Source organism: Anolis carolinensis, chromosome 2, assembly GCF_035594765.1.
Source record: "Anolis carolinensis isolate JA03-04 chromosome 2, rAnoCar3.1.pri, whole genome shotgun sequence".
Lineage (NCBI taxonomy): Eukaryota > Metazoa > Chordata > Lepidosauria > Squamata > Dactyloidae > Anolis > Anolis carolinensis.
Window position 1 is genome coordinate 214,535,023 of NC_085842.1, and position 16,046 is coordinate 214,551,068.

General features: G+C 42.8%; 1 protein-coding gene across 1 annotated transcript in view; it reads left to right on the forward strand.

Annotated features, from left to right (window-relative positions):
• Window positions 1-1,852, forward strand: part of prag1 (PEAK1 related, kinase-activating pseudokinase 1) — a 75,600-nt gene extending 73,748 nt beyond the window's left edge. The window contains exon 6 of the mRNA XM_008116634.3: window positions 575-1,852. Within this exon, the coding sequence (XP_008114841.2) occupies window positions 575-1,597 (1,023 nt within the window). The 3' untranslated portion in view covers window positions 1,598-1,852. The remainder of the gene's footprint in view (window positions 1-574) is intronic.
• Window positions 1,853-16,046: the final 14,194 nt, after the last annotated feature.

Here is a 16,046-nt window from a genome sequence, read left to right on the forward strand (position 1 = left end):
TAATGCTATGTAGTAATTACTGTATTTACGAATTTAGCACCAAAATATCACAATGTATTGAAAACATTGACTTCAAAAATGTGTTGGATAATCCAGAACGTTGGATAAGCGAGTTTTGGATAAGTGAGACTCTACTGTACTTGCAGTTTTTCACATCTCTCCTGACACAGAAAAAAAAAGCAAAACTGGGTTGCTGTGAGTCTTTCGGACTGTATGTTCCAGAAGCTTTCTCTCCTGACGTTTTGTCCACATCTGTGGCAGGCATCCTCACCTCACAACCTCTGAGAATGCCTGCCACAGATGTAGGTGAAACGTCAGGAGAGAAAGCTTCTGGAACATGGCCATAGAACCCAAAAGACTCCGAACAACCTAGTGATTCCGGCCATGAAAACCTTTGACAATACAAAGCAAAGCTGCTTTCTTGGTTATGCCTCTTTGCTTGAAATTAAGCCTTTGTGGGTCAATGTTTTTCTAGAATGAGACTTTTGCTCCCTTACATTCACTCCCTAGCCCCTTCCCTTGAAGCTACCTTCTCAACCTTTTATTCTGCCACATTTCTCCTTTCTGTTCACAGATATGCAAATCTCAAGATACGAAAGCTGCCACTTCTTGCTGCAGCCCCTCTGTTCCTGTTCACTTCAACATCCAGCAGGACTGTGGCCATTTTGTCGCCTCGGTGCCCTCCAGCATGCTGAAAAGTGCTCCCGTGGAGAGCCAGGGATCCTCCCACGTGGCCTCTGAACAGGACTGCGTGGTCGTCATCACGCGAGAAGTGCCCCAACAAACTGCCGCCGACTTTGTGAGGGAAAGCAGGGCCTTCCATCAAGCGAAGCCGGAGCTGTACGAGAGGCGGGTGTGTTTCCTGCTCCTGCAGCTTTGCAATGGGCTGGAGCACCTCAAAGAGTACAGCGTCATCCACCGAGATCTCTGCCTGGAGAACCTGCTGCTGGTGCATTGCGGGACTCGCCCCGGCGGCTGCAACAAAACCAAAGAGGACAAGCACTTGCCAAGGCTCATCATCAGCAACTTTTTGAAAGCCAAACAGAAGCCGGCTGCAACTGAATCGAAAGGAAAAAAGAACCAGGCCCGGCTAGCTCCTGAGATAGTTTCTGCCTCGCAGTATAAAAAATTTGATGAATTCCAAACCGGCATCCTCATCTATGAATTGCTCCACCAGCCAAACCCATTCGAAGTGAAGGCCCACCTCCGGGGACAGGAATACAGCCCAGATGACCTCCCTCCACTCCCCAACTTTTCCATCTATTCCCGGGGGCTCCAGCAACTTGCTCACTTACTGCTGGAAGCCGATCCGATCAAACGCATCCGCATTGGGGAGGCCAAGCGGATACTGCAGTGTCTGCTCTGGGGTCCCCGAAAGGACTTGACCGACCAGCTTCTGAACCACGAGGAGGCCCTCCGTGGTGCTCTTTACAACTGGATTGACATGAAACGGGCACTGCTAATGATGAAATTTGCAGAGAGGGCTGTGGACACCGAGCGTAGAATTGAGCTGGAGGATTGGCTCTGCTGTCAGTATTTAGCCTCTGCAGACCCGTTGTCTCTTTCGAAGTCCCTGAAACTTCTTCAGCTACTTTGATTTCCACAATGTCTTTCAAGTGTGGGGCCAGTTCTGAGGGAAATGGCATCAAGAAGAGCTTTCTTGGAGAAACTGTGATAACAATGGTACACATCTTAAATCCCCTTTGGGCAGTTGTATTTGTGTAAGGGATACCATGTTTCATAGACAAAACACAAAAAGATAAAAAAAAAAAAACCTGGTAGATGTTTCATGAATGTTGTGAAATTATTGTGAGTGTTGTGAAATGATAAATAATGTACCTGCAACATTCCATCCAAATGTGTGTTCTTTTCTGGCTAAGCCTTTCAATCCATTTTGTCTTCTCCTAATATAGAGCCCTTGGTGGCGCAGCAGGTTAAACCGCTGAGATACTGAATGTGCTGAACCTGGGCAGTTCAAATCCAGGAAGTGGGTTAGGTTCCTGCTGTTAGCCCCAGCTTCTGTCAACCTAGCAGTTTGAAAACATGCAAATGTGAGTAGATCAATGGGTACCGCTCCCGCAGGAAGGTAACGGCACTCCATGCAGTCATGCCGGCCACATGATCTTGGAGGTGTCTACGGACAGTGCCGGCTCTTCAGCTTAGAAATGGAGATGAACACCAGCCCCCAGAGTCAGACACAACTAGCCTCAATGACAGGGAAAAACCTTTACATACTAATATGGAAGAATTTGTGTTGTCAAAGGTTTTCATGGCCAGAATCACTGGGTTACTATGAGTTTTTCGGGCTGTATGGCCATGTTCCAGAAGCATTCTGTCCTAACGTTTCACCCACATCTATAGCAGGCATCCTCAGAGGTTGTGAGGTCTGTTGGAAACTAGGGAAGTGGCGTTTATATATCTGTGGAAGGCCCAGGGTGGGAGAAAGAACTCTTGTCTGTTGGAGGCCAGTGTGAATGTTGCAATTTGCCACCTTGATTAGTATTGAATAGCCTTGCTATTCAATCAGCTGGCCCTGATTGTTTCCTGTCTGGAATTCCCCTGTTTTCAGAGTGTTGTTCTTTATTTACTGTCCTGTTTTTTGAGTTTTTTAAATACTGGTAGCCAGTTTTTTTCAGACATTTCTAGATATTTGTGCCCATTCCAGACAGGAAACAATCAGGGCCAGCTATCACTTCCCAACAAAGAATTCCCCGGGGCAGGAAGCAGCTGGGCTTTGAAGCTGCAAGGCTATTCAATACTAATCAAGATGGACAATTCACACTTGCCTCAGGCAGACAAGAGTTCTTTCTCCCACCCTGGACTTTCCACAGATATTTAAACCCTACTCGCTGACTTTCCAACAGACCTCACAACTCTGAGGATGTCTGCCATAGATGTGGGTGAAACGTCAGGAGAGAATGCTTCTGGAACATGGAAGAATTCATTCTGCCAAGGCAGTGGTTCTCAATCTGAGGGTCCCCAGGTGTTTTGGCGTGTTGAAGGCCCAAACATCTGGGGACCCACAAGTTAAGAGACACTGTGCTAAGGCTTTCTCGTGTTACTTTTGCATTTGTTCGCTGTTGGAGCAGAAGCTTATTTTCTGTAAAATGTCAAATATTTAAATACGGTATATTTATCTCCCAATACAGTCTCCTAAGAAGCAGTACTCCAACTCTACCACATCCTGGCAAAGGAAGATAGGAACCCTGATACTATCAAAGCTTTGTTTGCTTGAGTCCTTCCTTTTTCAGCCCTATTCCAACTCTACTGTGCCTGTTTCAATTACTACCTACATAGAATGCATGGATTCAGGGAAGGATAAGAACTTGGAAAGTGAAGCAGGGCAAGAAGATTTGGGGCTTTGAAGTCTTGGGAATTAGTTTCAGAAGTGTTTCTCAAGCTCATATTAAAGCAAACCTTTCCTCTGAATCCCCCCACCCCATTAGAAAAAGCCTTCCTCTTAAGCCACCTTCTTAAACTTGTAATTATGGTAGCTTCTGTTGTGGTCACTAGATCTGCCTGGGCCTGTCATTTGGATAGCTGTCCTGGTCGATCACAAGAAAACATCTGTGTTGCAGTGGGTCCGACACCCCTCCCAGATATCAGGGAGGGAGGGAGAAATCCGCCAAGTGGGCTTCTCTCAGCTTCTAGTATTTTAAGTTCATTTTGTCCTCTTTCTGTATGAGCTTATAGTCTGCTAAAAAAAGCTAGCATAGTACTCAAACTGACTAATTCTAAGAGATGCATCTGGCACTTTGAAGGGGGAAATGGGGTAGGAAGGAAATTGTACCCAAAAAGAGTAGCTCCTCGAAAGCTGCACGTTGCTATTTGCCCTCAAATTGACTTTGATTTTTGGCAACTCCAGAAAAGACCTCTAAGACTGAATCTCGACAAACTCTACGGAATTAAGCCACCTGTCATTTATTTATTTATTTATTTATTTATTTAAAGTATTTATATTCTGCCCTTCTCACCTTGAAGAGGACTCAGGGTGGATCACAATGCACATATACATGGCAAACATTCAATGCCATTAGACATACTACATATATAGACAGACACAGAGGCAATTTAACATTTCCAGCTTCCGGCTTCTTGAGGGTATGCTCGATCATGGGGAGCTGCCGCTTTACCGTCCATTTGTGACACCGAGTCCTTGATGAAATACTTCCTCATTATTCTGCATGCTGCTGGAAGGTTTTATGTTGTCGTAAATTAGTTAAATTAGCCTCCCCGCATAAAGCGGTACCTAAATTTCCTACTTGACAGATGCAACTGTCTTTTGAGCTGCATAGGTCAACAGCGAACTAGACTATTAATAGTCAGGAGCTCACTCCGACCCGGGCTGACTTTGAATTCATGACCTCTCGATCAGTAGTGATTTATTGCAGCTGGCTACTAACCAGCTGCGCCGCAGCCCGGCCTGTCATGTGGTCTTCCTTTTGTCTTACTGCCTTCGGCTTTACTGAGCATTATAATATTTTCCGATGAGTCAATTCATCTCATGATATGTCCAAAGTATCACAACCTCAGTTTATTCATTTTGGCAGTCAATGGTATTCATAGAACTCTCCTCCACGGTTTAAATAATTAGATTCTTTTCCTGTCAGCCTTCATCAATCTCCAGCTATCAGAACTATACATAGGAATCAGAAGTACTATGGCATAGACAATAATAATTACTATTTAATGATATAGTTCCTTCCTGTGTCTAAATCATTGTGAATCTCATTGGTCTTCTGCATGGTGTTTGAAGATGGTTCTGATATTGTCTCTCCATTTTCTCTTTCCTGGGCTAAATACAGGCAACCCACATAGCACCCCTCAATTGTTCCTCATAGAATTTGGTTTTAATAGTACGAGGGTGGGTTAAAATGTTTTGCCTCCGGCGTCATAAAAAACGTTATGAATGAACATATAACAGCAGAAGTTGCTACAGATCATAGCCTGAACTATCCTCTATGCCAGTGGTTCTCAACCTGTGGGTCCGCAGATGTTTTGGCCTTCAACTCCAAGAAATCCTAACAGCTGGTAAACTGGATGGGATTTCTGGGAGTTGTAGGCCAAGACACTTTCGGACCCACAGCTTGTGAACCACTGCTCTACTCAAAACTACCATTCAACATGGGCACCATCAATTTGTATACATTTGCGGCATGGTTTAACCCAGGCATCAAAAGCATTTTGGAAAAATACAGGTTTTTGCTTCGTGACCCATGATTTTAAAGCTGTTATAACGTCATTCAAGTCATTGAATCTGAAACCATGTAGGTTGTCTTCCAGAGGTCCAAACAGGTAAAAGTCAGAAGGGAACACACCAGGGCTGTAGGATGGGTGGGGCACTAATGATCAGCCCATTTTTGCAATCGCCTGGGTTGTGGAAAATGAATTGTGTTTGGGCGTGCAATATTGTGATGAAGCAGTGGTTTGGGACACACATGGTGTTATTCTTCTTGATTTTCTGCAACATGGTGCCACAGTCAACAATGACACCTATATAACCACACTTAAGAAACCTTATGAGGCAGTAAGAAAGAAGAGACCGCTAAAAGACGTTTGTTCCATCTAGTTTCACCACGATAATACACGCCCAAATGCGTCATTTTTCACAAATGAGCTTATTCAGTAGAGCCTTACCCACCCTACAGCACTGATTTCGCCCCTTCTGACTGACCTGTTTGGACCTCTGAAAGACAACCTATGTGGTTTTAGATTCAATGACTTGAATGACTTTAAAACAGCTTTAAATTAATGGGTAAAATCATAACCCTGAATGTTTCCAAAATGGTTTTGATGCCTGTATACAAATTGATGGTGACTATGTTGAATGGTAGTTTTGCATTGAGGCTAAGATCTATAGCAACTTCTGCTATTATATGTTAATTCATAACGTTTTTATGACAGAAGAGGCAAAATGTTTTGACCTGCCCTTGAATTTGCCCTCTGTGTCACTCCTCTGGGCACGTTCCAGCTTGTCCATATCCATCTTGAATGTTGTGGTGTTCAGAAGATAGTAGTATTGCAAGTGAGATCTGACCAAGGAGAATGGAACTTGCCTCAACTTGGACATTGTAATTCTGTTGATGGTGTCTAATATTGCTTTGAGCTTTGCTGCTGCAACAACTAGCAAGGATGCTGCAGGCCAAAATCTGAAAGGCCAGAGATGCTTCATTCATGCTTTAGACCAGTGGTTCTCAATCTGTGGGTCCCCAGGTGTTTTTGCCTAGAACTCTCAGAAATCCCAGCCAGTTTACCAGCTGTTAGCATTTCTGGGAGTTGAAGACCAAAACATCTGGGGACCCACAGGTTGAGAACCACTGTTTTAGACATTGGTATTGAGCAGACTAGCCTAACTCACCTTACATACTAAATGTCATAAGTCAGACTGATGGAGACAACAAGGATGAAAAGGAGCAGTAGGAAGATATTTTTTATCGTGTCAGAAGAGAACATGCTGCAAGTTGCTTCTGGTGTGAGAAAATTGGCCATCTACAGAGACATTGCCCAGGGGATGCCCAGATGTGTTACCATCCTACTGGGAGGCTTCTCCCATGTCTCCACAAGCTAGAGCTGACAGATGGGAGCTCACCCTGTCTCATGGATTTGAACTGGAGAGATGAAGTGATGCATTCTCGGAATGGCTAATGCAAGGTGAAATCCTGAGATGCAGGAATAGCTCTCCTCAGTACCTTGAACAGAGGCTGAGAAGCTATCTGTCAATGTTGCTTTAATGGTGCTTTTCCTGCATGGCAAGGGGTTGGACTAGATGGCCCATATGGTCTCAGTTGAGACTATGATTCTATGTACCCCTTTTATGTAATCCCAGATATCTTCCACATTCTTCACACAATATTTGTATGCCCCCCAGGTAGTTTTATGGTCATTTCTAGCTTTGGAAAAAGCAAGTCTGGCTTAAAGTAAGTCAACCTTGTGCTATAAATTATAATGGTTCACAACATCAGAAGTTGTAGTTGGCTGTTTGGAGACAGAAAATGGGAATGTCTGCTTGAAGCGCATGGTGAACCTGAATTGGCTTGAGGGGGAAGTACCCTTGAGCGAACCTGGGGGCCACACTGTACCGCTTGTATAAAAAACGAAATTCCTAAGTGCTATTTCACGAGGTGCATTTTCCTCTGTAATTCCCTCCCTGTCATGTTTATTTGTATACATGTGCATTTGTCTGCTGCAGGAGATGGAAATGAAAGCCTTGACTTTCTAGGGTAAAGGCTCAGACTCTGATAAACATCCTTTCCTTCAAGAAACTTGAAGTCAAGGAAACCCTAAAACCCCACCAGTCAAATTATTTACAGAGGAAGGAGAGGAACAATGGAGCCTTCATGCTGCAGGCTTTGTGCCATGCATAAGAAAAAGCAGCGTCTGGTTTGTTCATCACGGCGTAGCTGGCTTGGACATCTTCCCACTTTCCCATAGGGCAGCCAAAGGGAGGTTGCATACTTTTAAGAACTGCACATCAGAAGGGCCCAGAAGGGATAAGCAGCCTGGCAAGGTTTAGACAGGAAAATATTTTTGGACAATAATAAATTATGTTGGAAGGTTAGAATTAACACTCTTATCTCCCTTCTTTCCTAAGTAGTGTGCAGCCTGCTCCCAGAAGTTCACCGCGTCATAAACTGTTTGATTACTTCAATTTATTTACAGCATTTATATTCCGTCCTTCTAACCCCGAAGGGGACTCAGGGTGGATCACAGAACATACATATGTGGCATATATTCAATGCTGTTTATACACAGAACAAGACAGATAAATGTACATACAGTAGAGTCTCACTTATCAAAGACTCACTTATCCAAGGTTCTGGATTATCCAATGCATTTTGTAGTCAATGTTTTCAATATATGGTGATATTTTGGTGCTAAATTTGTAAATACAGTAATTACAACATAACATTACGGCGTATTGAACTACTTTTTCTCACCCTGACTTGGACTTCGAACTGTCAACTCTTGTGTTGAAGGCTTTCATGGCTGGGATCACAGGGTTGTTGTATGTTTTCCGGGCTGTATGGCCATGTTCCAGAAGTATTCTCTTCTGACATTTCACCCACATCTATGGCAGGTATTCCTCACAACCTCTGAGGATGCCTGCCATAGATGTGGGCGAAACGTCAGGAGAGGATACTTCTGGAACATGCCCATACAGCCTGGAAAACTCACAGCAACCCAGTGATTCCAGCAATGAAAACCCGTCAACCTCTTGATTGACAAGATTTACTGCAGCTGATGGTTTAACCTGCCATGCTAAAGCTACTGAACTGAAATTTTGCAGGCTAGGCAACACTAAACTGGCTCAATTTGCTACAAGGGATACTACTGCTGACTCTATTGCTGTGTCATCAATGTAATCTTTGTAACTTTGCTGATTTAAATCCACATGTCAGATTAGAGTGAGCATCTATATCTTATCTGCGCCTGAATATTACAACCAGATTTAACCCAACATCACTTCCTGCTCTCATATTAGCCAATATTCAGCCAATAAAATGTATTCGGGGGGGGGGGGGGGGGGTCAGAATTACGAGAGGGCATTTTCACTAATTTTGATACAGGCTTGCCAAAAAAAATCCCAAGTTTTAAGAACATAGATTACTTCTGGGGCAAGAGTAGGGAGCTCTGGGAGGACAAAAGTAGAGTTTAGGGCAGGCCTGGGCAAACTTGGGCCCTCCGGGTATTTTGGACTTGAACTCCCAGAATACGTAATAGTCGGTAGGCTGTTAGGAATTGTGGGATTGAAATCCAAAACAACTGGAGGGCCCAAGTTTGCTCATGCCTGGTTTAGGATCTCTGCAAATTCTGGGCCACAGTTTTGCAACCTCTGCATTAAAAGTACCAGAACAAGATTGATAACATTTCATGAAAGCTCAACGTGGTCTGTGACAGTGTGATGCAAGGGAAAGATGGGATCCTGTGATGTTGCAGCAGTTGCTCAGAAAATATTAAAGTACAACCCCTGTATCTACGGACAGTACGTTCCACCACACACATCCCATGGATACCTGAAACCGTGAATAGCAAACCCTTTATTTTGACTATACACACACATATCCCATGGATACCTGAAACTGGATAGCAGTCATTTTACTTTGACTATACTTGGACCAAACACATACCATAGAATCACCCTGGGAGACTTAAGAGAGGCCCACAAACACTTCAGGGAGGATATTATTTGGAGCAAGGGCAAAGGAATCTGTGAATATTGAATCTGTGGATAAGGAGGGATTATGCTATATATGTATATCTATATCTTCTTACAAGGAGCCCTGGTGGCGAAGTGTGTTAAAGCACTGAGCTGCTGATCTTGCAGACCGAAAGGTCCCAGGTTCAAATCCCAGGAGCGGAGTCAGCGCCCGCTGTTAGCTCCAGCTTCTGCCAGCCTAGCAGTTCGAAAACATGCCAATGTGAGTAGATCAATAGGTACCGCACCAGCGGGAAGGTAACGGCACTCCATGCAGTCATGCCGGCCACATGACCTTGGAGGTGTCTACGGAAAACACCGGCTCTTCGGCTTAGAAATGGTGATGAGCACCAACCCCCAGAGTCAGACATGACTGGACTTAACGTCAGGGGAAAACCTTTACCTTTTACCTATATCTTCTTAAATTTTGCAGTAGGGTACCAAGAGTCTTAAGATTTTATCTGGCTGAACTTTTTTCTCCACCTTGAAAGAACTCACTTATCCAACTTTCACTTATCCAACGTTCTGGATTATCCAATGCATTTTTGTAGTCAGTGTTTTCAATGCATCGTGATATTTTGGTGCTGAATTCGTAAATACAGTAATTACCACATAGCATTACTGCATGTTAAACTACTTTTTCTGTCAAATTTGTTGTATAACATGATGTTTTCGTGCTTAATTTGTAAAATCATAACCTAATTTGATGTTTAATAGGCTTTTCCTTAATCCCTCCTTATTATCCAACATATTCGCTTATCCAACATTCTGCCAGCCCGTTTATGGTGGATAAGCGAGACTCTACTGTATATAGGAAAATAGTGGTGCTGCCATGTATGCAAACTGTCTTTGTGTTGAGGGCAATGGCATAAATGCACAATAAAAACAGCTTGGGAGCATTGGGGCTCTGGGAGCTACAGTCCAAAAGGAGCCCCCAGTGGTGCAGTGGGTTAAACCGTTATGCCAGCAGGACTGATGACTTGAAGGTTAGGTTGCTGACCTGAAGGCTGCTGGTTCGAATCCAACCTGCTGAGAGTGCGGATGAGCTCCCTCTATCAGCTCCAGCTCCATGTGGGGACATGAGAGACGCCTCCCATAAGGATGGTAAAAATATCAAAAATCTGGGCATCCCCTGGGCAACGTCCTTGCAGATGACCAATTCTCTCACACCAGAAGTAACTTGCAGTTTCTCAAGTCTCTCCTGACACACAAAAAAATCCAAAAAGGTCAGATGAGAATTTTATTGAGAACTTGGAAACCACCTGCTCTTCACGTTAAGATGCATAGAAGAACTGAAGCAATTTTACCTAACTACGGCCCATCAATGGACATGTGGAGGAAAACAGGTAAGATACCATATCCCAGAGAGCCTGCTTGTTTTACCCCAGCTGAGCTAGCAAGCCAGGAGATACCCAACAGGGTAAAAGACTCCCAGTTCTGATCCACAGCATTGTATGACGAGGGTTGATATGCATCAATATTTAATAAAGCATTGTTTGGAAATCAATGTAGTTACAGTTTACCAAGTCCGGTGACAGCTGGGAACTTGGCAACCAGGCTATGCCTGAGCAAAAATGACTAGCATCATCATTTAAGCAGGAAGAGATAAGGATCCCCCGTGGCGCAATGGGTTAAAGCCTTGTGCTGGCAGGACTGCTGACTGAAAGGTTGGCGGTTCGAATCAGGGAGAGCGTGGATGAGCTCCCTCTGTCAGCTCCAGCTCCTCATGCGGGGACATGAAAGAAGCCTCCCACAAAGATGGTAAAACATCAAAACATCTGGGCATCCCCTGGGCAACGTCCTTGCAGACGGCCAATTCTCTCATACCAGAAGCGACAGTTTTTCTAGTCACTCCTGACACGAAAAAAAAAACAGAAGGAGATCAACAGAGTCATGTTTGGATGGATATTTGGTTGAGACACACAAAGATAAAAATTGTGCTCACTCAGAATAAGTGGGCAAAGTTCAAGGAGTTGCACAACATCTTCAGTGAAGGAAGACCTTTGCCCTGAAGTTAAAAAGAGAAACTGGATTGCTGGATTGTTTTCCATGCTTCTAGTGCTTGCTTGCCTGAAACTGGGCTAGATATGGAAACTACCTTGCACGTTTTTGTACAGATTCCATAGGACATGGCCACGGGGATAGAGCTTTAGAACAGAGCCAGCATAGTGCAGTAGTTCCAGCATTGGACAATGACTGGGAGACTGTTAGGGATTATTATTATTATTATTATTATTATTATTATTATTATTATTATTATTATTATTATTATTATTCATGCCCTGGCAGAATATGTAAAGCAAAGTGAAGAATCTGCTTTGATTGAAGTCAAAAATCAGAAACTCCTCAAAGCACAGCAGACAAAAAACCAGTACAAGAAAACCGCACTACAAACTAGAGCTGACAGCTGGCACAACAAAACATTGCATGGAAAGTTCCATGACAATTGACAAAATTGAAGGAAAAGTTGATAAGGAGAAGACCTGGCTATGGCTCACAAATGGGACACTGAAGAAGGAGACAGAAGGCCTGATGCTTTCAGCCCAGGAGCAAGCTATCAGAACAAATGCAATTAAGGCCAAGATCAAAAAATCAGCTGATGACCCAAAATGCAGACTGCAAGGAAACCGACGAAACCATTGATTGTATCCTCAGCTGCTGTAAGAAAATCGCACAGACAGACTACAAACAGAGGCGCAACTATGTGGCCTCTGTTTGGAACTATTGGAACTTATGCCTCAAGTACCACCTGCCAGCAGCAAAGAACTGGTGGGATCACAAACCTGCAAAAGTATTGGAAAATGAGCACGCAAAGATACTGTGGGACTTCCGAATCCAGACTGACAAAGTTCTGGAACACAACACATCAGAAATCACAGTTGTGGAAAAGAAAAAGGTTTGGATCATTGATGTCGCCATCCCAGGTGACAGCTGCATTGACGAAAAACAACAGGAAAAACTCAGGACCTCAAGATTGAACTTCAAAGACTCTGGCAGAAACCAGTGCAGGTGGTCCCGGTGGTGATCGGCACATTGGGTGCCGTGCCAAAAGATCTCAGCCAGCATTTGAAAACAATAGACATTGACAAAATTACGATCTATCAACTGCAAAAGGCCACCCTACTGGGATCTGCACGCATCATCTGAAAATACATCACACAGTCCTAGACACTTGGGAAGTGTTCGACTTGTGATTTTGTGATATGAAATCCAGCATATCCATCTTGTTTGCTGTGTCATACAATATGATGATGATGATGATGATGATGATGATGATGACGACGATAACTTTATTTATAGACCGTCCTCTCTCCCTGGGGAGACTCAGGAATATGTCCTATTTTAGTGCAGGAGAATGGGATCCCTAGAGATCATCTGCCACCACCCACTGATTTTTACTCCCAAGTAGCAGACAGACGAGAGAAACCATACATAGCATTCTACTTGACACTAACTGCCACAATGTGAAGGATTTCTTTGGCTTCTGAGCAAAAGAATTGGACCTCTAGAGATCATCCACACTACCACCACCAACCTTTTCCTAAGTAATTCAGGAGAAAGTTGCTAGGGCCCTGATGTGCACAAACACAAACAAGATACTATCCCTGCACCATACCTTCAAAATGGAACTACCACTATAAAAGTACTTGGGCAAGTTTGTTTTACCAATGGAATTATATCTCTAGATGACTGAGGCATTCACTGTGATTAGGGGCATAGGACCTCAAAAAATAGAAAATATTTTTGTTCATTTTTATCTCGAACGAATGCCTTTCTAATAATAGAATCATAGAATTGGAAGAGACCTCATGGACCATCCAGTCCAACACCCTGCCAAAAAGGCAGAGATTCTAAGAATCTCTCAGTCCTCCAGGATCACTCTGTGATTGATTCCCAGCAGAGGTTGACCTCGGAGTCACCCTGGAGGACCTAGAAATCTCTAGAGAGAACATTTTAAGTCCACAGAAGTCAAATCCATAAATATGGAGGGCTAACTATAAAGTCTTTTCCAAGGAATTAGAATGTGGAAAAGATCTTGGAATCCTCGTGAACAACAAATTAAACTTGAGACAACAATGTGATGCGGCAACTAAAAAAGCCAGTGGGATTTTGGCCTGCATAAATAAGGGTATAGTGTCTAGATCCAGGGAAGTCATGCTATTTTGCCTTGATCAGACCACACTTGGAATATTGTGTCTAGTTCTGGGCACTGCAATTGAAGGGAGATGTTGACAAGCTGGAATGTATCCGGAGGAGGGCAACTAAAATGATCAAGAGTCTGGAAAACAAGCCCTATGAGGAGCAGATTAAAGAGCTGGGCATGTTTCGCCCGCAGTAGAGAAGGCTGAGAGGAGACATTATGAGGCCATGTATAAATATGTGAGGGGAAGTCATAAGGAGGAGGGAGCAAGCTTGTTTTCTGCTGTCCTGGAGACTAGGACGTGAAACAACAGCTTCAAACTACAGGAAAGGAGATTCCACCTGAATATAAGGATGAACTTCCTAACTGTGGGAGCTGTTCAGCAGTGGAACTCTTTGCTGCAAAGTGTGGCAGAGGCTTCTTTTTTGAAGGCTTTTAAACAGAAGCTGGATGGCCATCTGTTGGGGGTGCTTTGAATGCAATTTTCCTGGACTGGATGGTCCACGGGGTCTCTTTCAACTCTGTGTTTCTATGATTCTATTAATTCAATAGCTATATACAAACCCAGGAGGGACCGGGTCAGGGATCAGCCTTCTACTTTACTTAGCCCATTACAGCAGGTACAGTGATCTTCAACCTTGTACTGTACACAGAAGCAGGACACTGAGAAACTATAGTCATTCAAATAGACAAGGAAGACTATTACATTGGGCAATGCTACCACCTGGTGGAACTTTTAATAAAGCACTACCAGTCTGTTTTGCTATTTGGAAGGGGGCTAGAGCACAGCTGTTCTTGCTCACCAAGCAGTGAGAATGATTTGAGATACAATTAAAGGGACTGCAGGGCTAATATGTTGAACTATAGCAGTGGTTCCCAACCTTTGGGCTTCCAGGTGTTTTGGACTTACAGCTTCCACAGTTCCTATCTAGCATAGGATACTGGTTTGAGTGTTGGACTAGACTCCAGAATAGCAAGATGCAGATCCCAGCTTGGCCATGGAAGCCTACAAGGTGACCTTGGGAAAGTTACACTCTCTTAGCCTCACAGAAAAGCCACAGCAACCCCCTCCCCTCTCTGCATAAATCTTTTAAAGAAAAGCCTAGGATAGAGTTGATGTTTGTCATGGTTTGCAAAGGCACTGTGCCGTGTGTGTTAACTGGAAAATAAAGTGCATGAAGCCGATTGGCTGAGTTTGCAAAGACCTGGGGATTGATTTGATACTGTTTCTGTTCTGCTGCTGTAGATCCAGTTTGGACAAGTTTTTTCAGTGCTGGCTGAGTACTGCTAGAGAGCAGTGTGTACTCAGAGAGGCCTTGCTATTTTGAGCCCTGTTTGCTGCTGAGAAAAGAGGGAGAAGAATGAAGCAGATTTGTGAATAATTTTTTATTTGTATAGTGAAACATAATACATTGAAAGTGGTGGAACAATATATCAATAGAAAAGTGGGAAAGTATCAAGAGGAAAAAAATATATAGAAATAGAGGTAAAAAAAACAAAAAAATAAAGGGGGGAAAAAAGAAGAGAAAAAAGAAAAAAAACGGGGTGTACTTCCCATCTTGGCTTCGGAATTGTCTCTTTCATTAATTGTGTCTTTATGTATTCCGTTTGATCTACTTTATATATTAGACAGGTCTATCATAAAATCCATCCTTTTTGTTAGGAATTTTATAAAGTTTGTCCAGTCTGTTTTGTTTTTCCCTTCTCTTATTTTTTGTGTTAACTTATCCATTTGGACTATGTCTAGTATTCTTATTATCCATTCTTCGGGGGTTGGGAGTCTTTTTCCTTTCCAGATCTTTGCAATTGTTAATCTTGCCACTGTGCTTAAATAGAAAAATATTTTATCTTCGTTTTTCTTAAATTTTGCGTTTCTGAAACTTAATAAATACATTTCCGGTTCTGATTTAAATTTAATTCCTACAATTTCTTGTGTCATTTCGTGAACAGTCTTCCAAAATTCTTTAATTTTCTCACAGGACCACCATTGATGAAAAAATGTCCCAATTTTTTCCCCGCATTTCCAGCACATATTAGATTTCTTTTTATTAAATTTTGATAGTTTTTCTGGTGTGTAGTACCACCTATATTGCATCTTATACCAGTTCTCTCTGATATCAGTTGCGGCTGTATATTTTAATTTTTCTTTCCAAATTTTTCCCCAATTTTCCAGATTCAAACTATGACCTATGTCTTTCGCCCATTTTATCATACATTCTTTTATGTATTCTTCTTCTGTTGCCCATTTTAGCAGTTGTTGATATAATATTCTCATTAACTTTTTATCTTTTTTCATTATAGTTTCCCATGTTCCCTGGTCTTGATTGAAGCCCTTTTTGGCATCTTCCTTAAAATTTATTTGTAATTGATACCACGAAATTTGAAGAATGAAGCAGATTTGTGAACTGAGAAATAACTGTTTATGACTGTGGACTTCTGTAAGTGATCAGAGGGACCATTGTAAATACTACTGCTTTGATCTCTTAGAATCAGTAAAGTTCCTGTATTTTTTGTTCTGCAAACCTGAAGAGCATGTTATTGTTCTATGGGTAACTCAGGATCGCGGGCACACGTAAGAGCTTCCATTTATCATCATCAATCCGTAACAAAGTACCAAAAATGAAATTGTGCGATGGAACTACTGTATATTTTTTCTTGTGACAAATTTTCCAAAATGTTGCGGCAATTCAAGAATAGGATAACCAGACC